Below are 25082 nucleotides of genomic sequence, written 5' to 3'. Positions count from 1 at the left end.
GGAGAGGAACAACAAGAAGATATGGTGATATTCAATGATTCCTTAGTATGATGAGATTGACTTAACCTCACAACCTACCTCATTATGATGTTGCATCTTATTTACCTGTACTGCACTTTCTCTGAAAGCAGTTCTGCTTTCTGCTATTATACCTTGTTTTCTCTCAATGTACAGTGTCATGATCTAGTCTGTTATCAACAGCAGCCAAGACTACATGTGACAGTAAACTAATTTCAATAATATATCCAGGGCTGCTGAATATGCAAAGCTCAGCAGGAATGTGGTCTGTGAGGGGCCCCAAGTGGTTCAAATAGGCTATGAGTGGGTGGACACAGGAAATGTATGGAAAACATGAGACTATTTTTGTTTTAAAACATTAGAATGGTGATGTCTTTTTTTAAATGGTGAGAGATGGTTTTTAGAAGGACACAATTTCCACTCAAATCACTGAAAGGTGACCTGCAAGAATACCAAGTAATTAGAAAGGCAAATGATTTGCTGACCTTTATTGCAAGAGGATTTGAATACAAGGATGTTTAATCCCCCGTTCTACACTCTATACATGTGACTGTGTTGCTAAGCACAGGTCCAGTGCTGTATACAAATTCCATGATAGCACTATTGTTGGATGAATTGCAGGTGGTGCTGAGTCAGCATGTTACTGCGCACATCGCCTTTGTGGCCACGCACCTGGAATTTTCTTTTATATAAACATTGCTTTAAAATGCCAATGTTCAGGCTACGTTTATTAAAAAAAAATAATTAATTAATTAACTGATTGCTGTTCAGAGCAAATAATTGGTCTGCGCAGCTGTTTTTAAAAAAAAAAGTTGGAGGGAACTTTGGTCAGTGTGCAGGAGTGAGCTAGGACACCTGGTTGAGTGATGCAGTACCAACAACCTCTTGCTCAATGTCAACAAAACTAAAGGATCTGACTGTTGACTTCTGGAAGGGGAAGGAGAGCAAGCACGTGCAAGGCCACGATGGTGGATTAGCAGTGGAGAGAGCCAGGAGCTTTAAATTCCTGTGCTTTAACATGTCTGATGTCCTGGGCCCAGCTCACGGTTGTAGTCACAACATAGGCATACGTTTGTCTTTAATAATTTAGAAGGTTAGGTGGTTTGACTTGTTATTGAATACTCTTACCAAACTTCTATTGTTAATTGTGTTCTGGCCAGGTGCATCATGGTCTGGTACGGAATTTCAAATGTGCAGGAACACAAGAATCTGCAGAAGGTAGTGGATTCGACATAATACATGACAGGCATATCGCTCTTCGCCTTTGTTAGTGTCCACAGGAGGTGCTGCCTTCAGAAGGCAACATCTGCTATCAAACATCCTCACCATTAGAAATGCCAGTTACCATCAAGCAGGAAATACAAAAGCCTGAAGCTTCTCACCACCACATTCAAGAACAGCTACGTCCTTTCAAACATTCTTGAACCAACCCTCACAACTTTAGTCACTACATGTCTCACAACACTATGAGCACTTTGCACTATAGAGGACATTGTTTTTCTTTGTTCTAGTTGTGTTGTATAATTTAAGTTTAATTTGTTTTTTTTGTGTGAATGTTGTATTTCTAATGCTATACGCTTGTGATGCTACTGCAAATAAGTTCTTCATTGTACCTGTGCATACATGTACTTATACATATGACAATAAACCTGACTTTAAATATAGTTGTCCTTTTTATGTTATATACCGCTCTGGGGAAATTACATTTAAAATGTTGTATACTTGTCTAGTTTCCCTACTTAAGGAAAGTTATACTCAGTGGCCACTTTATTAGGTACAGAAGTGGAACCCAGTGTGGCCTTCTGCTGCTGTAGTCCATCCATTTTAAGGTTTAATGTGTTCTGCATTCAGAGATGCTGTTCTACACACCACTGTTATGAGGTATAGTTAGTGGAATTATTGTCGACTTCCCGTCAGCTTGAGCCAGTCTGGCCAGTCTCCCGTGACCTCTCTCTTTAATGAGGCATTTACATCCACAGAACTGCCGCACACTGGACTTTCTTTTAGTTTCTCACATCTTTCCCTGTAAACTCTAGAAAATCCCAAAAGGTTATCAGTTTCTAAGATACTCAAACCACCCCATCGTGCACCAACTCTGGTCAAACTCACTCCATTCTGATAATTTAGTTTGAACAACAACTGAACCACTTGACCACGTCAGTGAAGCATACAAAATTCTGGTGGGGTTCAAGCGCAGATGCCTGCTTGATACTTCTCCTGATTGCAATATGTTGCCATTATGCCAACACTGTACTGAAATATAGGACTGGCCATCCAGGACATGACTATGAAGAAGTCCCTTTACATAAAGGCTAGCAAATCTTTTGATTTCCCCACCAGCTGGCTGTGGATGCTGGGTCATTGCATATGTTCAAGGCAGAGAAGTTAAGTTTTGGATGTTACTGGAATCGAGGAATATGGTGTTGAAGCAGGAATGTGAAGTTGAGGTGGACAACCATGAACTTGTTGAATGATGGACTGTCCATGTGGGGCCAAATGGACTACTCTCACTGTGGAAGTTAGTCTTGGCATTGACTGGGGTAAGAATATTGGCCTGATGTCAAGGGAACTCCCTGGTCTTCAAAGGAATAGTGAATGAAGGACTTTTTGTATTCATGTGAACAGATGCACTGAGTATTGGTTCAATCTCTCATTAAAAATGTGGCACCTCTGGCAATGCATTAGTGCCTTATTACTGCACTGGAATGTCAGTTTAAGTCCCGAAGATAGACTCTGTTGGAGAAAAGAATGTGAGGAATAATTTGCAGGAAGTTGTACCCTAACAATTTATCTTAAACTGATGTTGAGGATTTAATCAAACAGTACTAATTATGTTTAATTGCAAATGCAAGCACATTGAAACCCCAATTTACCCATGTTGTGTTTTATTACTTGTGCTACTGTCAAACTATTGACAGCTGGACTATTGCCATAACTCCTTACGTATTTGTTAATGAACTGTCAGTGTTTGCAGTATTGCCTACAATATTTAACCTTCAAAAAATCTGGGTGGCCACTGATCAAGTATATCAAAAAAGCTTTATTTCTTTTCCTTTTGTAGTTTAGTGAAATGTCTTGGTCAATTGTAAGTTCTTTTTCAAAGTCTTATATGTGAACAGTCATGTTTTTGGCATTATTTTATGGTTGTGTTTCTTGTGAAAATTGACTTTGTAAACTTGAGTTCTGGGGGTGGAAAAGAAAAGAAATTGTATTATTTGTTTAACAGGTTAATTAAACTAAATCTCATTAAGGCTGTTTAATTTTGTATTTCAAATCCAGCAATACAAGAAGAAAGTTTACAGTTCATTAAATGATCAGCTGGAAAGTTAGACAGAGTATTGGCAAATAGCTTCTCAAAGTCCGAGGTGAAGGAAGCATCTTGGGAATTCAAGTAGGGGTAGGACATGGGAAATTGTAGGGCACTAAATAATCTAGGTGAGCAGCGATACAGTATCTAGGATTCAAAGTCCTTAATTCCTTGAAAGTGACAATGCAGGTGAATATGGTCATAAAGAATGCAAGTGGCATGCTTGCCCTAATGGGTTGTGGCACAGAGGGTTGGGTTGTAGTGTTGCAACTTTACAAAGTACTGCTTAGGCCATACTTGAGTGTTGTGTGTTCTGGTTGCTAACCAAAGTTGGGCTGTGATTGATGAGGTTCACCAAATGTTGACTGGATTTTAGACGTTGGATAGGCTGGGCTTGTTTTCCTTGGAGAAAAGGTAACTAAAGAGTGAACTGGTGGAAGTAAACAAAATTAAGAGTGGTGTAAATAGGGCAGATAGTCAAAAATGCCTGCTAATGACAATAGTGAAAGGGCTTAGTTTTAAGATAAATAATAGAAAATTTAGAATAATCAAATCATACAGCACACCAGCAGACACTTCAGAACCAACTCGTCAATACTGTGATTCATGCCTGTGCTAATGCCATTTGCTTTCATCAGACCCATATAAGTACATGTTCAAATGAATTTTTGTATGTTGTAATTGTGTCTGCATCTACCAACCCAAAAGGAGAAATTAGGAGAAAGTTTTTTTTGTAAATTATATATGGAATGCATTGCCAATAGAATCATATACAATTACTGTTTAAGAGGCATCTTGACAGATATTTAAAGAGGTAATGGTCCTAATGTGAACTAATGACATTGACATAGATGGACAAAATTGTCAGCATATACCTAGAGGCCCAAGGGCCATTCCTATGCTGTACAATTGACTCCAACTCTATGGTTATATTATTCAGTTATAGTCCTAGAGCATAAACGGATCCTTTGGCCCATCCAGTCCATGCCAGCCTCGTCTTCTGCTTAGTCCCATGTTCTCGCACCTGGACCACAGCCCTCCATACCATTCTCATCCATGTACCTATACAGACTTCTCTAAAATGTTACAACTGTACTCATGTTCATCACTTCCACTGGCAGCTTGTTCCAGACTCACATCATCCTCTGAGTGAAGAAGTTCCCCCACAGATTTCCCCTTAAATGTTTCACCTTTCACACTAAACCTTTAGTTCGAGTCTCATCCAATCTGAGAGGAAAAAAGCCTTGAGCATTCACCCCATCTATACATGATTTTTCCCTTGTTTCTCGCACTCCAGTGAATAAAGTCATAACCATTTCATCCTTTCTCTGTAACTCAGGCCCTCAAGTCCCAGTAACATCCTTATAAATTTTCTCTGCTCTCTTTCAAGCCTATTGGTATCTTTCTTGTAGGAAGGTGTCCAGAACTGCACACAATACTCCAAACTCGGCCTTCAATGTAACATCCCAACTGCTGTACCCAGTACCCTCATTTACGAAGGCCAATATCAGAATCTGGTTTAATATCACTGTCATATGCTGCAGTATGTGTTTTGTAGCAGCAGCGCCATGCAATACATTTAAAAAATAACTATAACTTACAACAAGAAATAGATTATTAAATAAGAAAAGTAAATGATCAGTGAAAAAGGAGAGCAGAGATAGTGAGATGATGTTCATGAGTTGGTTCTAAAGCTCCTTTTGCAACCCTGTCTACCCATGTCGCTACTTCCAAAGAATTTTGGGTCTGTATTCCTGAGTTCCTTTGTCAGGCCACGTACCTTGTGCTCTATCATTCACTGTGTAAGTCTTATCCTGGTTTGACTCCCAGAGTCCAACCACCTCACACGTGCCTGCGTTAAATTACATCTCCAATTTTTTGAGTCTGTTTTCCCAGTTAGTTCAGATCACTTTGCAAGCTTTGATAGTCTTTCTTGTTGTCCACTGTGCACCCATTCTCGGTGTCATCCACTAATCCACTGATCTAGATTGCTACATAATCATCCAACTCATTGATGTAGATGATAAACAACAATGAATCCAGCACCGATCCCTATGATACACCACTTGTCACAGCCTCCAGTCATAGAGGCATTTTGACTGAAGACACTTAGAGTTCCTCCTTAAGTCCATCAGTCAGTAGTTTTTGAAAACCTCTTAAAGCACTTCTCTCAACCTTATTGGGGGAAAAAGAATCTTGTATGGCACTTGCATATTGGACACTAGAGTTGCAAGTAGTGGCTTCTTCTTGCATGTTCTGGGAAGTGAACCAAATCGCTTTTCTTCCCTGGGTGTGAACTCATTGAGGTTTCAAAGCAAGGTGCACCAGTAATTTGGAAACATGATTTCCTGCTGTACCAGAAAGTTGGGACATAATTGAAGTGAGCCTCTGAAATAAGTGAAATTCCTTTATCACTTGGCACGGCTATTACTACAGAATATTGAATTTGGGTGGCAAAGCTAAAAAGGTGAGCTTAAAGTTGTAAAATTACGTGAAACTGAATTATCCAACTTTTTGGCTGTTATTTCTTGAGGTATTCATAGTAGCAATGTGTACTATTCCATTGTTTGAGCTGTCCTGGCTAAACTTTATTTTGTTTGGAGATACAGCACAGTAACAGACCCTTCTGGCCCAGTGAGCCCGCACCACCCAGTTACACCCATGGGACCAGTTAACCTACTAACTCCCACAACTTTTGGAATGTGGGAGATCATAAGATAATAGAGCATTAGGCCATTTGGCTCTTCAACTCTGCCCTGCCATTTCATCATGGGAGGAAACTGGAGCACCCAGAGGAAACCAGTACAAACTCCCTACCAACAGTGGTGGAATTGAACCTGCATCGCTGGCAACTAACAGTGTTACGCTAATTACTGCGGTACCATGATGGATAGAGTTCACCCATCATTTGTGCAGCAACTGCAATGTAGACTTCATCAGCATGTACTGAAGATCACATGACCAGTTTTTGTGCTTCCTGATGTGTACATGCATGAGCTCATACATGTGCAAGGAACTGTTTATAGAACACTATTTTATAATGAACATGTACCATTTTTGAAATATGAAAACTATGAAAACTCCATTGCTCTTCCTGTACTGAGAATATTTGCTGTTTTGGTCCTCTTCCTCCTCCAGCATCTTCAGATTTTCTCCATGTTAACACCTGGCTTCTTTCACTATTGCTGACATCGATGCATGGAAATATTTTAAGAAATAAATCTAATTTCCTTATACAATAAATCAGTTTTAATATCTCCAAATGATGTGAAATTTGACTTTGCAGCAGTAGTACAATGCAATATACAATAATAAAGAAAAAAGCTGTGAATTACAGTAGTAAATAGAATTTTAAAAAGTAGTGAAGTAGTGTTCATGGGTTCAATGTCCATTCAGAAATCAGATGGTAGATGGGAGGAATCTTTTCCTAAATCATTGAGTAAATGCCTTCACATTTCTGTATCTCCTTCCTGATGGTAGCAGTGAGAACAGGGCATGACCTGGGTGATGGGGGTCCTTAATGATGGACACCACCTTTTTGAGGCATTGCTCTTTGAAGATGTCCTGGTTCCTATGGAGGCTAGTGCCCATGATGGAGCTGACTAAGTTTACAACTGTCTGCCTGCTTAATTTGATCCTGTACAGAATCCCACCTATACCAGATGGTGAGGCAGCCTGTTAGAATGCTCTCCACGGTACATCTGTAGAAATTCGAGTATTTTTGGAGACATGCGAAATCTCCTCAAATGCCTAATAAAGTACAGCTGCTGTTGTGCCTTCTTTGTAGCTGCATCAATATGTTTGGTCCAGGTTAGATCCTCAGAGATATTGACACCAAGGAATATGAAATTGCTCACTCTCTCTACTTCTGATTCAATAGACAATAGACAATAGGTGCAGAAGTAGACCATTCGGCCCCTCGAGTCTGCACCGCCATTCTGAGATCATGGCTGATCATTCACTATCAATACCCAGTCCCTGCCTTGTCCCCATATCCCTTGATTTCCCCTATCCATCAGATATCTATCCAGCTCCTTCTTGAAAGCATCCAGAGAATTGGCCTCCACCGTCTTCCGAGGCAGTGCATTCCACACCTCCACAACTCTCTGGGAGAAGAAGCTCTTCCTCAACTCTGTTTTAAATAACTGACCTCTTATTCTCAATCCATGCCCTCTGGTACTGGACTCTCCCAACATCTGGAACATATTTCCTGCCTCAATCCTATCAAATCCTTTAATTATCTTAAACGTTTCAATCAGATCCCCTCTCAATCTCCTCAATTCCAGCGTGTACAAGCCCAATCTCTCCAATCTCTCTGCGTAAGACAGCCCTGCCATCCCAGGAATCAACCTAGTGAATCTACGCTGCACTTCCTCAATTGCCAGAATGTCCTTCCTTAAACCTGGAGACCAAAACTGTACACAATATTCCAGGTGTGGTCTCACCAGGGCCCTGTACAAATGCTAAAGAACATCCTTGCTCTTGTATTCAATTCCCCTTGTAACAAAGGCCAACATTCCATTTGCCCTCTTCACTGCCTGTTGCACTTGCTCATTCACCTTCATTGACTGGTGAACTAGGACTTCTAGGTCTCTTTGCATTTCTCCCTTACCTAACTCGACACCGTTCAGACAATACTCTGCCCTCTTGTTCCTGCTTCCAAAGTGGATTCCTCTGAGGATTTCCTGTTAGCACAGTTTTATAACCGTTAAATAAAATGAATAGGAATTTTCTTTCTCATGATGCTGGTTTAAGCTGGGGGTGGGCGTCAGCCTGGTCGTGAGTAAAGGCAAAGCAGTTAGTTCTGTAGTTGTACATCTCCTGGATCTGGGTATGAACCTGATACAGGGTGATGTCACTGTCAGTTTTTGTGGTTCTCCCTGTGGGTTTTCCTCTGAGTGCTCCAGTTTCCAAAGATGTGCTTGTAAATTGCCCCCTACCTCAGGTAGATGGTTAAGGAATCAAGAAATAAGGGGAGGTTAGTGACTATGTGGGAGGTTAAGTTGCAGGGGAATTCGATTAGGGAGGATGGGGAGAATTGGGACTGATGTAGAGTGTATGTGTGTGTAAAGTGTGATATATGTAATAAGCCTATATCGTGTGTTTGCCACCCCCTCCAGCCAGTAATTGACCTGAAGCATTAATTGGTTTCCAAGCCACAGATGGTACCCAACCACTGTGCATTTCCAACACTCTTTAAATTTTCTCTTCCAAATTTTCCACCAGTACTATCATTGAACTTCATCGCCTAACCACTTAAAAATAGTCATAAACTCAGGTGGCTCTGGGATGCGGGGGTGGGGGGAGGTGAGGTTATAGAGCTTGAGATCCTCTTGCAGCACGAGAGGGTTCTGTAGCAAGTCACTGTGCCTCGTGCTTCATAATGTTGCAAAAGAAGCCTTGAGAAAGTCGCACACTACAGGCGATGCCGTTAAAGGACAATTGTCTATTCTATGGTATTGTATGTGGCATATAGGTCACTACAGGATGATTTAAAATAATGTATAAAATGGGATTAATAGAGCTGTAGTAACCTGACTGTAACCTCGGGCCCTCTCTTCTAAATTTGGTGCCAGGGTTGTGCAGTGGTTAGTGCAAAACTATCACAGCCCAGGGCATTCCAGAGTTTGGAGTTCAATTCCGGTGCCATTCTGTAAGGAGTCCCTGTACTACTTCCTTGTGGAATGTGGGTTTTTTTCCGGGTTCTCCAGTTTCTTCCCATAGTCCAAAGACGTACTGGGTGGGTAAATTGTTTTTTCTAAATTGTCCCATGATTAGGTCAGAGTAGGCTAAGATTAATCAAGTTTATTGGGGTTGTTGGGGCTGCGTGGCTCGGTGGGCCTACTCCACTAAATAAATAAGTAAATCTTGATAATCAAAAATCTTTTTTTTGTAATTTATTTTTTATTGAAGTTCATCATCAAACATTTCCATAAGATGTATTTCAGATATTGTACAGAAATATCACAGTCATATAATATTTATCTGAGATATACACTTGTAGAAAAGAGAGGAAAGAAAGAACAAACAAAAGGAGAAAACTGTACAAGTAGGGAGTGTATTTTTTTTACAATATATTCATTTGTGAGAATAAAATCAGGCCTGTGAGGTGTTATGTAGTTAAACCATTTTCCCAGTATGAATCAAATAGTTCCAACTTATGATTAACATGCTGTTATCTTCTCCATTTTGTAAATATCCATTGTAATTTCCATCCATGTATTTAAGGTTGGGCTCTCCTGTGATAACATTTCCTAGTAAGAGTCTTTTTACCAGCCACCAACGGTATATTCATTAAATATTTATCTCTTTCCAACCATTCTGGAGGTATATATCCAAAATATATGGTCTTACTTTGTAAGGGTATTTCACATTTAATGATGTCTTGTAGGGCATTGTGTATCCCACTCCAATAGTCTTTAATAACAAGGCATTTCCAGAAAATATGATAATGGTTTGCATTTTGATTTCCACAACTTCTCCAGCAAACAAGGAGGTTACTATCATAATGCAACTGCCGGTCTTACATTTAAAAAAAAACCCTGCCCAGGCTTGTGCCCTGGAAACTTTCCAAGGCGCAAATCCACGGACTATCGAGACTGACGGAGGCCTACACACACACAATCATTTCTGAGAGGGTGTAATAAAATATCTTATCAAGTTTTTCCATCCGAACTCCCTCCATTTCAGTGAACTGGTACACTTCCATTGATACCTCCGTATTGTTGTCCATTCTTCCTCCTTCCCTCCTTCCTTCTCCCATTTTGTTTGAATGTGTGAAGTCAAATGTGTTTTAAGATTTGACAAACCCTTATGCATGCTTGAAATGATTCTACTACCGTTATCTGAATTATTATCTGAATAATTTTCCACACATAGACTGGGAAGCCCATACTGTAAAAGGGATGGATGGTTTGAAGTTTGTAAAATGTATGCAGGATAGTTTTTTGCAGCAGTACAGAGAGGTACCTATTAGAGAAGGGGCAGTGTTGGATCTTCTGTTCGGCAATGAAATAGGTCAGGTGATGGAGGTTTGTGTTGGGGAGCACTTCGGGTCCAGTGATCACAGTGCCATTAGTTTCAATATAATTATGGAGAAGGATAGAACTGGACTCAGGGTTGAGCTTTTTGATTGGAGAAAGGCTAACTTTGAGGAGATGTGAAAGGATTTAGAAGGAGTGGATTGGGACAATTTGTTTTATGGGAAGGATGTAATAGAGAAATGGAGGTCATTTAAAAGTGAAAGTTTGAGGGTACAGAATCTTTATGTTCCTGTTAGGTTGAAAGGAAAGGTTAAAAGTTTGAGAGAGCCATGGTTTTCAAGGGATATTGGAAACTTGGTTAGGAAAAAGAGAGAGGTCTACAATAAATATAGGCAGCATGGAGTAAATGAGGTGCTCGAGGAATATAAAGAATGTAAGAAGAAGCTTAAGAAAGAAATTAGAAAAGCTAAAAGAAGATACGAGGTTGCTTTGGCAAGTAAGGTGAAAATAAATCCGAAGGGTTTCTACAGTTATATTAATAGCAAAAGGATAGTGAGGGATAAAATTGGTCCCTTAAGAGAATCCAAGTGGACAGCTATGTGTGGAGCCAAAAGTGATGGGGGAGATTTTGAACAATTTCTTTTCTTCGGTATTCACTAAGGAGAAAGATATTGAATTGTGTAAAGTAAGGGAAACAAGTAGGGAAGTTATGGAACCTATAATGATTAAAGAGGAGGAAGTACTGGTGCTTTTAAGGAATATAAAAGTGGATAAATCTCTTGAGTCCTGACAGGATTTTCCGTAGGACCTTAAGGGAAGTTAGTGTAGAAATAGCAGGGGCTCTGACAGAAATATTCCAGATGTCATTAGAAATGGGGATGGTGCCAGAGGATTGGCATACTGCTCATGTGGTTCCATTGTTTAAAAAGGGTTCTAAGAGTAAACCTAGCAATTAAAGGCCTGTCAGTTTGATGTCAGTAGTGGGTAAATTAATGGAAAGTATTCTTAGAGATGGTATATATAATTATCTGGATAGACAGGGTCTGATTAGGAAAAGTCAGCATAGATTTGTGCGTGGAAGGTCATGTTTGACAAATCTTATTGAATTTTTTGAAGAGGTTACTAGGAAAGTTGACGAGGGTAAAGCAGAGGATGTTGTCTATATGGACTTCAGTAAGGCCTTTGACAAGGTTCCGCATGGAATGCTAGTTAGGAAGGTTCAATCTTTAGGTATTAATAATGAAGTAGTAAAATGGAATCAACAGATGGGAGATGCCAGAGAGTAGTGGTGGATAACTGTTTGTCAGGCTGGAGGCCGGTGACTAGTGGTGTGCCTCAGGGATCTGTACTGGGTCCGATGTTGTTTGTCATATACATTAATGATCTGGATGATGGGGTGGTAAATTGGATTAGTAAGTATGCAGATGATACCAAGGTAGGTGGCGTTGTGGATAATGAAGTAGGTTTTCGAAGCTTGCAGAGAGATTTAGGCCAGTTAGAAGAGTGGGCTGAGAAGTGTGAGGTGCTACATTTTGATAGGAATAATCCAAATAGGACATACATGGTAAATGGTAGGGCATTGAAGAATGCAATAGAACAGAGTGATCTAGGAGTAATGGTGCACAGTTCCCTGAAGGTGGAATCTCATGTGGATAGGGTGGTGAAAAAAACTTTTGGTATGCTGGCCTTCATAAATCAGAGCACTGAGCATAGGAGTTGGGATGTAATGTTAAAATTGTACAAGGCATTGGTAAGGCCAAATTTGGAGTATTGTGTACAATTCTGGTCACCGAATTATAGGAAGGATATCAACAAAATAGAGAGAGCACAGAGAAGATTTACTAGAATGTTACCTGGGTTTCAGCACCTAAGTTACAGGGAAAGGCTGAACAAGTTAGGTCCTTATTCTTTGGAGCGTAGAAGGTTGAGGGGGGACTTGATAGAGATATTTAAAATCATGAGGGGGATAGATTGAGTTGACGTGGATAGGCTTTTTCCAGCTGAAACATAATCTTTGTCCTTTAATTCTCTTCACTATAATCCTTTAACATTCCATTGTTTTTCCTAATTACGTAATATACCTGCATACTCACCTTTTGTGCAGTGGTTCACCCGACCTCCATCCCTGCATCCTAGAACTCTCACCACTCGGGTAATATGCTGCTTTATTTTTCTTGCTAGGAAGGCCAACTTCACACTTCCAGCATTATTTCTGATGAGAAAATTATCTTTTATTTTATTATTTATTTTATTTAGCGATCCAGCTTGTATTGGGCTCTTCAAGCCACACCAGCCAGCAACCTCTGATTTAACCCTAGCTGGCAATGATATGCTTATTCTCCCTTTGCTGGATGTTTGCCCATTACTTTCCCACTCACCCTTTGAATCACCGGCAAACTTAACATTCACCAGAGGTGCCTGCAAGGCAGACTTAATGGGAAAGCTTTAGGGAATATGCTTCTGTTAACTGGGGTGCCTTACATCTGAGGTCACCGACTCAAAATAAGGATTTGGCCATTCAAGACAGAGATGAGACGGAGGTTAGTGAACCTTTGGAATTCGTTACCCAAATAGCTGTGGAGACCCAGTCACCAAATACATTCTAGACGGTGACAAATTTTCAGAGATTAAAGGAATGGGGGGTGGTAGATAGGGCTTTTGCAGAAAAGTGGCACTCTGCCAAAAGATCAGCTGTGACCTCAGTGAATGACAGAACAGATGTGAGGAACTAAATGACCATCTGCTTCTGTTTCTTGTGTTTCACATAGGACCAGAATATGGTGCCAGCTATAACACTTCTTTCGTCTACCAAATGGATGGTATCCATTTTCAGAAAAAATCTCCTGTTCCAAAAGTGCAGTGATCTGTAACTTAGCCTCATTGAAATCTATCTTTCAATAATTTCTTTCATAATTTTCTAAAAGCACCATAATTGAAAACAAATATGCATTTTTCAACAGAAATTCTACATATACAAGTAAATTCTTTTTAAACATTTCATTAAATATAGTTGCGCTGTGTATATCTGCCCTTGGGTTTTCTCGTGTAGATATTTTACTTTTCTGAAGCAGTTCTAAGCAGTAGTCACAATGCTTATACAGGAAAATGCAAGTAGGTCATAAAATTGCTCTCAGTCATATGTTTGCCAACTGAAGCAATACAAAGCATATCTGTTCAACAGCTTTGGGGAAACTAGTTTTTTTTTGTTTGCATTCAGTATGAGGAAAAATATTGTACTTGTGTCACATGGTGAACATTTATCAGCAGCATTTTCAGATTGTGACCTACAGAATACTTTATTTGAGTTGATTATAAATAGGCCTGGAGTTTAACTGTAGGGTAGAAGCACGCAGAGGCTCCTTAAATCATTCATTGTGACCAGTGTTGATTAATTGAGGAACATTATTTAATAATTCATCTTTACAACTAGATCTTTTGAAGCGTTACCCAAGCAATCTCATTGGACAGCTCTTTTCTGTGGGCTTGTGATCTACACAGTTATGCTCTCTGTCTGTCACTGTCCTCTGCCTTTACTCAACCTACCCTTCTTTAACCACCTCCATTTTGCAATATTTTTGTTTCACGGACTTGTTTCCCTTTTAGCCATTATTCTATTCTCATGAACACAAAGGACATGGAAACAGAAGCAGGATAAGGCCAGTCAGTGAGCTCACGGCTGATTGTTATTTTACCTTAGTACCACTTCACTGCACTGACTCCGCTGGCCTTGCATTCAATCTTTTCATCTCCCCGTCCAGAACAAAAACAAACATATTGTATTCACTGTTCATGTGTTTATTGTTAAACCTAGTACTGACAGAGGTTAAGTCCTAAATTAGAGCAATACAGCACAGATACAGGTCCTTTGGCCCATTGAGCTCATGCCAACCACAGTGCAGTCCCGGCTACACCCAGTTTCCTGGGTTAGACCCATATCCCTCTATGTCTGCCAAGGATCATATGCTCACTGTTTGACGTTTGCAAATTTGAGTTGGTCTTAGTTCTGTCTGAAAGCACAGTGGCATGGTATGGCAATGGCTCTGTACGTGACTGCAGGAAACTGCAGGGAGTTGTAGATGCAACTCAGGAACCAGCCCTCCCCCACCCCCCATAGTCTACATTTCTCACTGCCTCAGTAAAAGCAGCCAGCATAATCAAAGACCAAACCACGTTCTCTCTCCCCTCTGTCATTGGGCAGAACATACAGAAGCCTGAAAGCACGAATCACCGGGCTGGAGGATAGCTTCGATCCCACTGTTATCAGTCTCTTGAACAAATCTCTTGTACGATAAGATGGATGCTTGACCTCACAACCTAACTTGTTATGATCTTGCACTTTGTTGTTTACCTGCACTCTGCATTTTTGGTAGCTTTTACAGTACATACTATTCTGAAATGTTACTGTTTGACTTTATTCTAGCTCAGTGTATTGGGTAATGATTTTATCTGCATAAACAGAATGCAAGAGAATCTTTTGACTGTATCAGTACATGTGACAATAATAAACCAAAACCAAATTCTCTGTGGGTTTCCTCTAGGTTCTCTGGTTTCTGCTGAAATCCCAAAGATGTACCAGTATGTCAGTTAACTGCTGTAAACTGGTGGGTGGCGGAGAGGTTAGGCTACGGAGGAATATGGGGGAGTAGAACTGATGGAATTTGTAGTACAAATTCACATTAATTAGTTAAATCTAACAAAGACCTAAAAGTAACTATACTAATATGGAGCAAATTGATCTGCCAGTTTGACTTTTGAGATCTCAGTCCACAGAATTTCTGACATTTTGGGTTCCGAGCCATTCTCAGACACCCTCCGTAATCCGGGGTGGGGAGGGGGCGCGAACTGTGTCTGTAGTTCTATAGTTAGAATGGTTCTCCCACTCGGAGGGAAATGATCAGGTCCTCGTCTGTGGTCTGACACTGGCTAAGTCCCCAGGGTGCTGCACTAGAGAGTTTCAACCTGTATCCCAGTATATCTACAGCTGGCCTTCCAATATGACCACCTATTTTTAAAAACAGATTTTCTGTGCTCTTGAAATATTTGCCTGCAAGAATTAATTTTTGTTTGTTTTGCTTTTCATTCCTGCAGAATCAAGGCCATTGAAAGCCCTGATAAAGATGATGACACGATATGGCTGATGTACTGGGTAGTTTACGGTGTCTTCAGTGTCGCTGAGTTCTTTTCTGACATACTTTTTTCCTGGTTTCCCTTCTATTATATATTGAAGGTGGGTAAAAGTGGATCGGTGTTGCAATCAAATTAGAGTGTACATTGGGAGTAACTGAAGCACAACTGATATTTCTTAGTATCCACTACTCAAGTAGTATAAGTAAAAAAAAATAGTAAGGTAATGTTTTCTACTTTTCATATGAATACTTGTACATTTAGATGCTTTACTGATCCTAAAGGAAATTAGTGTCACAGTAATATTACAAATGTACAAATATACAAATACTAGAAGAGAAGAAAGAAAGAATAAAATAAGGAAGTTAAAAATAAGATGTACAAGATTTACAAATCAAAGATTACAAGATCACTTTCCCGACTATAGGCTGACTCATTATGGAGCCTGATGGCCGAGGGTAAGAATGACCTCATATAGCACTCTTTGGAGCAGCCCAGTTGTCTTAAGTCTTACTGAAAGTGTTCCTCGGTTAAGCCAAGGTGGCATGCAGAGGGTGAGAAACATTGTCTAGCAATGCCAGGATTTTCCACAGTTGTTTGTTCTACCACAGCCTCCAGTATATCTAGTTTGACTCTTGTAACAGAGCTAGTTTTTCTAATCAGTTTATTCAGCCTGTTGGCGTCACCGGTGTTGATGCCATTTCCTCAGCACACCACTGATAGAAGATTGTACTGGTGACAACAGACTGGTAGAACATGTGAAGGGGAGGCCTGAATACTCTGAAGGACCTCATTCTCCTCAGGAAGTCGAGGCGACTCTGGCCCTTCTTGTACACAGGCTGTGTTGGTGCTCCACTCAAATCTGTCGTCCAGGTGCACTCCCAGGTACTTGTAGGTCCTCACTAAATCCATGTCCTCACCATCAATAGTAACAGGGAACAGTGCAGGCCTAGTCTTCCTAAAGTCCATCACCATCTCCTTTGTCTTACTGACGTTGAGCTGCAGGTGATTCAGCTTGCACCATTTGACAAAGTCCACCATCAGGGCCCTGTACTCATCCTCCCATTATACACCCAACAATTGCTGAGGCATCAGAGAATTTCTGCATTTGATATGACTCAGTGTTGTATCTAAAGTCTGAGGTACACAGGGTAAACAGGAGTCCAAGCCAGCCAAACTGTGGTCTGCCAGTCAGGTAATCCATTATGCAGGATACAACAGAAGTGCCAGCCTGGATTGAATGGAGCTTTCCCCTCACCACCACCGCCCCCAACAATTAGGATGTATAGAAGGCACCAGAAAAATCAAACAACGTGATCCTCACAGTGCGGCCCTGCTTATCCAAATGGGAGTAGCTGGATGACAGCATCATCGACTCCAATGTGCTCCTGGTAGGCGAACTGCAGGGATCCAGGGCTGATCAGACCAGTTGGAGGTGAGCCAGGACCAGGCTTTCTAGGGTCTTCATGATGTGTGAGTAAACAATATAGGACTAAAATAGCAAATATTTAAGTTGGTTTACCAGCATTAAGCATTAATTATTCTGCTCACAAAATTAAAATATATTCTGGTTTAATGATAATGTGAAATGGTGTAGTTTTTTTTGCAGTTGCATATTGTTACGTATCCCGTAACTCCAGCAAAGATAGAGAGGTCTGTTGAAGTCTGTTGTCACTATTTTCAAACATTTTATTCGTAAAGGGACACAAAAGTAGGGTTAATACATACATTCAGATAGTGCACATTGTCAACACTCAATCTAAAGCGGGGGTATATTAATCATCATCATTAAGAAGTGAGCTCTGCTGATGTCTAGGGGTTAATAGATTGTCCGTTGGAAATATAAAAGTCACTCAGAAGGCTGCCAGACTCAGCCCTTTGAAAATCGCTGGGTTTCACGTGGGGCGACCAAGAGAGAGAGATTGGGGGGAGAAGAGAAAGAACTTGCCGAGTCTCGATGAATCTTCCGTGAAATCGGGAGAGCGTTGGTTTCCTCTCCCCAATGTTAGTTAAAGCGGTTTTCTGTGATTCCAGCCACAAATTCCAATCCCGGAATCTAACGCACATGGCTTCCTTCAGAATGGCATTCCGCTGCTGCGGGATCGCTCTCTCGTGTCTTCTGGGTGCGTCTGAGGGGCTGTCCCCCTGAGACTCTCCTTTATACTTCCTCATGGGGTCGCAGGTGTCAATCAGGTTGGGATGATGCAATCTCCCTCTCAACCAGCCCACCTTGCCCGAGGGCTTTTCACGTGGTCTCCATGAGACAATAGTCGCTGTTGTCTTTATTCTGTATCCCTGGTGGTACCTGCAATTTGGTACGTCTCTCTCTCTCTCTCTCTCTCTCTCTCTCTCCGACTGGGTCTACTGACCCCCCCCCCCCCCCCACCGGGTGCTCTTGCGATTCTCACAGAGGGGGCTGGGATCATAACAATATAAACTCCTTTCCAAAGTCAAAATCTCATTTCCATTTCCTTTCCAGCTGAGGCATTACATCATCATCCAACTTCCTATCTTACTTTGCCTTCCTCATTTTTTGCAAAGTATGAGGAAGACAAGCAAGTACACATACTGGTGTACTTCAGCTGGTAAAACTAGACCATCATTCAAAGATTACTGATTGACCTTAGTTCATACTGTTCTGTTGTCACACACTGAGGTTGGTCAGCGCATCATCAACATCCCATCGTTGAACGCTTAGTACCTTCATTTGGGACTTGGGGATCAATTGTACCATGGGCAATGAATACCTTTCATCATTGGAAATAACTGCAAATTCTGTTGATCGTGTTCTTGGGATACATGAAAAGAGTTTGGTATCAGTAATGTATCATTCAAAACTCAAAGCTCCTTTGTTATGTTCTAGCTGGGTTCCAACTGTTGTGACAGTAATTTGAGTTCAGTTCAGAATAGGGATAATTTGAAGGAATGCAAATAAGGTGCACAGATGTTTGTAAAAGTTAATTACTGAATACTTGGTATTATTCAGATTAAAAAGTCACATGCTTTTGCCGAGAAGGACAGTGACTTCCCAGAGTTCATGTTCTGTATATTCAGTCATTTTATACAATATTTTATTTGCTGCAGAGCCAGACTGTGGAGCTGAATAGATGGATAAATGTGGTCAGAACCTACACTGTTCATAGAACATAAAACATAGAATAGTACAGCACAGTACAGGCCCTTCAGCCCACAATGTTGTGCCGACCCTCAAACCCTGCCTCCCATATATTCCTCCACCTTACATTCCTCCATATACCTGTCTAGTCATCTCTTAAATTTCACTACTGTAACTGCCGCCACCACTGACTCGGGCAGTGCATTCCACGCACCAACCACTCTCTGAGTGAAAAACCTTCCTCTAATATCCCCCTTGAACTTCCCTCCCCTTACCTTAAAGCCATGTCCTCTTGTATTGAGCGGTGGTACCCTGGGGAAGAGATGCTGGCTGTCCACTCTATCTATTCCTCTTTATATCTTGTATACCTCTATCATGTCATTTCATAGTACATATTGAAATGTTGATCCCACAGTGTTAGGTGGGAATGTACAAAGGTACACAACAGTTGGATTTCTCATTTCATGTGACACTGCTTTACCACATTGGATTATGCATATATCACAAAAAAACATTATATCATGTATGGGAGAGGTCCCAGTGGAAAAGCTATGTTTAGAACTTTCTATTTTTAAAGGGATACATCTTCAATGAGCTATTCATTGAATTGTCAAGTAGAGCAGAGATCAGTGATGACCAGAATTCTGTTCGCTATTCAGGAGAGGGCTTTATTTTTTTTGGATGGTCCTTGAGCACTCTAATCCCCTTCTCAATAGGAATAGATAATGGACTCAGGAACAGGACATCTGGCCTACTAGTGTGTTCTGCCATTCAACATGGTGAAGCAGTCTGGTCAATATTCACTGCACTGTCTCTGTAACAGGGAGATTGATCCTGAACGGTTCAGAACTCTGCATGGCGCTGCACAGTCTGCCCCCCATAGGAGTGTTTTCCCCAAGCTGCACCGAAAGAATCCGATATGAGCTGCCACTTTACTGCAGGTTCTCAGTGAGAATTAATTTCTCAGTTAGATTGTTCCTTGACCTCATCATGGCCCCATTTCAAATGTGAACCAAAGAGTTGCACAAGAGTGGCTGGTCTGAATGACTGGCGTCCTGTTGCACTCACCACAATAATAAGTGTAACTCTCAGGCTTGGCCAGCATGCATTTGTCTAGGGGAAGACGACTTCTGGCCCCGCCAAACTGAGAAATCTTGTTTGTGTGGATGCTACTTGATGTGTTGCCCAGTTACAAATCCACACCGCAAGATATCAGACAGTACCTCATATGCAATTAAATAATTGAACTTGCTAAATCTTAATCTGAATATAGGGTTAGTAAAGAAAATTAAAAGGGCCCATTTTAAGGAAAAAGTCAAAAGTGCACGTTGGAGCTTGCTAATACGGCCGTTCACCAGCCATCAACCTCCTCCGAGCGTCACCAACCTTCGGACCCTCCTCACTCCCAGTCCACTCCATCTGGTTTTCTCCCAGCTCTCTCCACACTCGTCTTCCTCCTCCCACTGACAAAAGTCCATGAAAATCTCTCTTCCAGACTCACAAGAACAACATTTCTCTCATTGGATTGCCCCCCAGATTCCAAAGCCCTGTTATCTCTAGTTATAACCCAAACATTGCTGCTACAGAGAAACCATTACATTAGCAGTGAAACAGCACGGAGAGGCCATTACATTGGCAGTGAAACCTTACAGCATGTTACATAAGCAAATGCTTTAAAAGGCTGGTCAAGAACTGCATCTGCAGCTTGCTACCACCCACACTGGGCTCCCTGTAATTCACCTACCTATACAACTGATCGACAGATGACGCAATAGCAACAGCTCTACACACCATCCTTACACATCTGGAGAAGGAGGATGCTTAAGTGAGAATGCTGTTCTTGGACCACAGTTCAGCATTCAACATCATAATTCCCTCCAGGCTTGACAAGAAACTCAAAGAGCTCGGCCCTCACCCTGTCTTGTGCCCCTTCCTTTACTCTCTGTATACCCATAACTGCGTCAGTATCCACAGCTCCAATCTATTAATTATATTTGCTGACGACACTACACTGATTGCTTTAATCTCAAATAATAACGAGACTGCCTACAGAGAAGTCATCACCCTGACACAGTGGTGTCAAGAAAACAACCTCTCCCTCAATGTCGCAAAAAACAAAGGAGCTGGTTGTGGATTACAGGAGGAATGGAGAGGGGCTAACCCCTATTGACATCAATGAAGCTGGAGTTGAGGGGATGAACAGCTTCTAAGTTCCTCAGCATACACATCACCGAAAATCTCACGTGGTCTGTACGTACTGGCTATTTGGTGAAGAAGGTACAACAGCGCCTCTTTCACCTCAACAGTTGAAGAAGCTTCATAAATCCTAAATCCTAGGCCCCCAAATCCTAAGAGCTTTCTGCAGGGTATGATTGAGAACATCCTGACTGGCTGCATCACAGCCTGGTATGGGAACTGTACTTTTCTCAAACACAGGATTCTGTGGAGAGTGGTGCAGACAGCCCAGCACATCTGTAGATGTGAACTTCCCACTATTTAGGATACTTACAAAGACAGGTGTGTAAAAAGGGCCTGAAGGATCGCTGGGGCCCCAAGTCACTCCAACCACAAACTGTTCCAGCTCCACCGGGCCATCAGAGTGATGAATTCATGCTGATACAATTGTATTTCTATGTTATATTGAATGTCCTATTGTACATGCTATTTATTATAAATTACTATAAATGGCACAGTGCACATTTAGACAGATGTAATGTAAAGATTTTTACGCCTCATGTATATGAAGGATGTAGGTAATAAAGTTAGTTCAAGCCAGTGGACTGAGTGTGGTTTTGAGGCACTCAAATCATTATGCTGTAAAAGGAAGCACTACAGTGATTAGAGTCGTACCTTGCACAGTGTGTCTAGTGTGGTGGGGGTGGGCTGCAGTGTTGTTGGGGGCCTTCGATTCATTGCTGATTTGACCTACTGTATATGGAGGAGATAAAGGACACTGAGCAATGTTTCAGTAATTTTATGTGTAGAGGGGAAGGGGTTGCTGGCTCCATTTCCTTTTAGTTGCATTTAGAGTTGTGCTCCTTAGGGAGACCAGATACAGCAAAGGAACCTAAAGACTAATATTGATCTGGCTTAGCTTAAGAACAAGCAAAAAGGGAGGAATTCTGAAAAGGATTATCTAGATCCTTTATGGGTTTATAAAAGAAAGAATATAAAAGGCCATTTTCAGAAGTGGAATAAAGCAGCATTTGCTGTTTAAAGACCAGAATTGGTTACGCAGTATAGAACTAGGGTAGATGTCAGATTTTAATTTGAGTTAGTCAAAACTTATGATCATCAGCTTTTGAGTCATTCCAAATTCTAGTGAGAACCGGAAGAACTGTTGCTGTAAAAAAAGGCAAGCATTGCAACATTACATTTCAAAATGTATTGAATATTTTGGATGTGAAGTTCTGCAATAGAATAAATATTATGAAAATAAGAATCTATCTCTCGTGCTGATTGCATTTATCTGGTGGGGAGGAGGAGGTGGGATAAATGTATCTCCATGTAGTAAGGTATTCTAGAACACCACGCAGGCTTTGTAACAGGACCTCCACTCAATACTTCAGTAACAGATGGTGCTGTGAATTGGTGAATTCCTGAGTGAATCACACATTAGATGGGACAGGAATTCATTCAGTAAGCAATAGATCCTGAAGATGCTTCATAGGGCATCTGGGCTCTGTGACCACCTGTCAACATAAGGCAAAGTATTAGCTTTCCACAGTGCTAATCTCAGCAGAAAACTTTTCAATCAATTATTAAGGATTTGCTTTAGACTGGTGCTTTTGTCTAAATGGATCTGTGCCTCCACAGACTTAATATACAAAAGGAATTGAATAATGCAGTAATGAAAACCAGTCACTTAGTGGTGAGTTGTCCCACAGTGAGTAGCAGTTTGTGTTCCACTGGGGAGAGAATTACCTTTCCTGATCTTATATGTCCAAGAATTAATAAGGTGAAGTCTCTATCTCTGCTGACCAAATGCAAGTTCTAGCTCCGTGTTCAAGTATTCCAGCCCTATTTCACTTCTCCCCACTCCTTGTTGCTAATATTACCCCCCCTTTGCTCAGATGCTCCTGTGTCTTATCAGCCTTCCAGCATCAATGAAAGGATGGATGTCTTACCTTCCTTATTTATAGTGCCATTTAGGTCAAAGATAGACTGAATATTTTTCTGACAGTTAAAATCACGTGCCAAGAGGATATAATTGTAGAAGTTTGTTAACTTAATCCAACTAATAACTCATAAATCAAGATATCATGCAAATTATTTTGTGACAGTTGATATAACCAGTAATTTAATGCAAAAGCACTATAGGCTGTTATCCCCAGTTATTAAATGTGTTTTTCTCTGACATTTAGTGCGCATTCCTGGTTTGGTGTATGGCCCCCGTCTCAAACAACGGCTCTCAGATGATCTACAAGCGCTTTATCCGCACTTTCTTTCTGAAGCACGAGGCTCGACTGGATAAGGTCGTGAAGGATCTAGGTGACAGGGCTTCGGAAGCTGCAGATAGCATTAGAGAAAATGGTAAGATAAATAAAAGGCGTATTTCACTATGGTGCTTTTGTGAGTAGAGTGGTTGAACTGCCTCTATAAACAAGTGCTTGATGAGCCTGCAATGTGGCTCTCTCAAAGCAAACATCCAAAAGGAGGATAATTATGAGAACCCTTCAGTATGCTCGGTCCTTTGAGTGGGATAGATGAGGAGTAGCCATAAGCAAACAGCATTCATCACTCTAGAGTCTTTATCCTGGAGTTACAAACACTGTCTGATTGTATTGAGCTGTTTACTCCCCTCCATAGACGCTGCCTGCCGTGCTGAGTGACTGGTGGGGAAACTGTCCGCACTGGGTCTCAACACCTCCCTCTATAACTGGATCCTGGCTTTAACAGAAATGCCACAGTCAGTCCACTTGGCAGCAACGTCCCATCGTGTTGAACACCAACCCTCCCCAGGGCTGTGTGCTCAGCCCACTGCTGTTCACACTGCTGACACACAACTTTCACAGGATTCAGCTCAAACTGTCGCCGAGCTCGCACATGACAAAGTAGTGGTTGACCTCATTGGTAATGATGGTGAGTCACAGTACAGAGAGCAAGTGCAGTGGCTGGTAGACTAGTGAGAAAACAACACCCAAGTCCAAACGTAGAAAAGACCAAGGAAATTATTGTGGACCATAGGAAGGTGCAGACGAACCAGCCCCCTCTGCAAATACATGGCTCCTCTGTAGAGAGAGTTAAGTGTACCAAGTTCCTGGGTTCCCTCAATATCACCTCCCTGAATAAGAAGGCACAGCTGAGGCTCCACTTCCTGAGGAGATTGAGGCAAATGAGGTTCACCTCACTCCCCCATCTTAACTGAACTTTATAGGAGCACCATTGAGACCGTCCTGACAAGCTGCATCTCCACACACAGAAAGCTGGAGCAACTCAGCAGGTCAGGCAGCGTCTATGGAAAAGAGTAAACAGTCGACATTTTGGGCTGAGACCCTTCATCAGGAATGGAGACTCCTCATCATTATTGATGAGACCAGCCACTGTTGTGTCACCTGCAAAATAGGTGACAGTATGAGCTGAATCCTGCGGCCCAGCCACGTGCCAGCAGTGTGCTGAGCACACAGCCCTCTGCAGTCCTGATGAAGGGTCTGGGCCCAAAACATCGACTGTTTACTCTTTCCCACAGATGCTGCCTGACCTGCTGAGTTCCTCCAGCATTTTCTATGTATTGGTCAGATTTCCAGCATCCACATACTTTTTCATCTTCATCAAGCTGCATCTCCGTCTGGTATGGGAGGAGCAGAGCATCGGACCGGAAGTCCCTACAAAGATTTGAAGTACATTTTCTATCAATGAGTGGACAAATTATACAACATATCTATACGAACACTTAATGCCAACAGATAGAAGGCTATGAACCAAAGACATGCAAGTGGGATTAGTACTAGAATAGTGTTACCTGGCAACGTGATTGCAGAATGTTTTCAGAAATGCGTTTGAAAAAATTAATTTGGTAATGTGGTGGTGGGGTGGTTCCTGTGTGACTTCTTTAGCAACATTAGGATTAAGTAAAATAAGTATTTCAAAATTGTTAATTTCTGTGTCTTTGCCAGCCAAGAAAGCAACAGCAAACCTGATCTTTGAAGAGAAGAAGAGCACTTAAGCAATACCTTTGGAAAGCTTGCCTTTATTCTTTGCTCCCTGGGATCCAGAGTATTAAGATATTGCCTTTGGAAAGTTTTTTTAAAAATGCACACTTTAAATGTGTTTCTTATCTATGTACTCAATTTTACCAAAAGCAAGTGGAAAATGTAATACTCAAATTTAATGTAATACTACATTCAATATTTAATTGCTTGTGAGAAGTTCTTGAACTATGTCAATGATAGAGGTTTAATTCTGAGTGAAGTTTTGCTGGTTTGTCTTGTCCTTTCATTGTATGGTGAATGTCCAATAAACCTATCAAGTGATTGTTTTTTCCTTTGAACAACTTATTCAAATGGCCAAATATGCTAAAATTGCAAGTATGGTT

The 25082-nt window shown here is 41.2% G+C and overlaps 1 protein-coding gene across 1 annotated transcript in view; it reads left to right on the top strand.

Moving 5' to 3' along the window:
* The window catches only part of reep5 (receptor accessory protein 5), a 39026-nt gene extending 14005 nt beyond the window's left edge, over window positions 1–25021 (top strand). Inside the window, exons 3-5 of the mRNA XM_059969572.1 lie at window positions 15397–15535; window positions 22912–23080; window positions 24664–25021. Coding sequence (XP_059825555.1) covers window positions 15397–15535; window positions 22912–23080; window positions 24664–24713 — 358 coding nt within the window. The 3' untranslated portion in view covers window positions 24714–25021. The remainder of the gene's footprint in view (window positions 1–15396; window positions 15536–22911; window positions 23081–24663) is intronic.
* The last annotated feature ends 61 nt before the right edge of the window (window positions 25022–25082 follow it).

Source organism: Hypanus sabinus, chromosome 5 (genome assembly GCF_030144855.1).
Source record: "Hypanus sabinus isolate sHypSab1 chromosome 5, sHypSab1.hap1, whole genome shotgun sequence".
Lineage (NCBI taxonomy): Eukaryota > Metazoa > Chordata > Chondrichthyes > Myliobatiformes > Dasyatidae > Hypanus > Hypanus sabinus.
The sequence above is the reverse complement of the archived record's forward strand: the minus strand, read 5'-3'. Positions and strand labels throughout refer to the sequence as shown.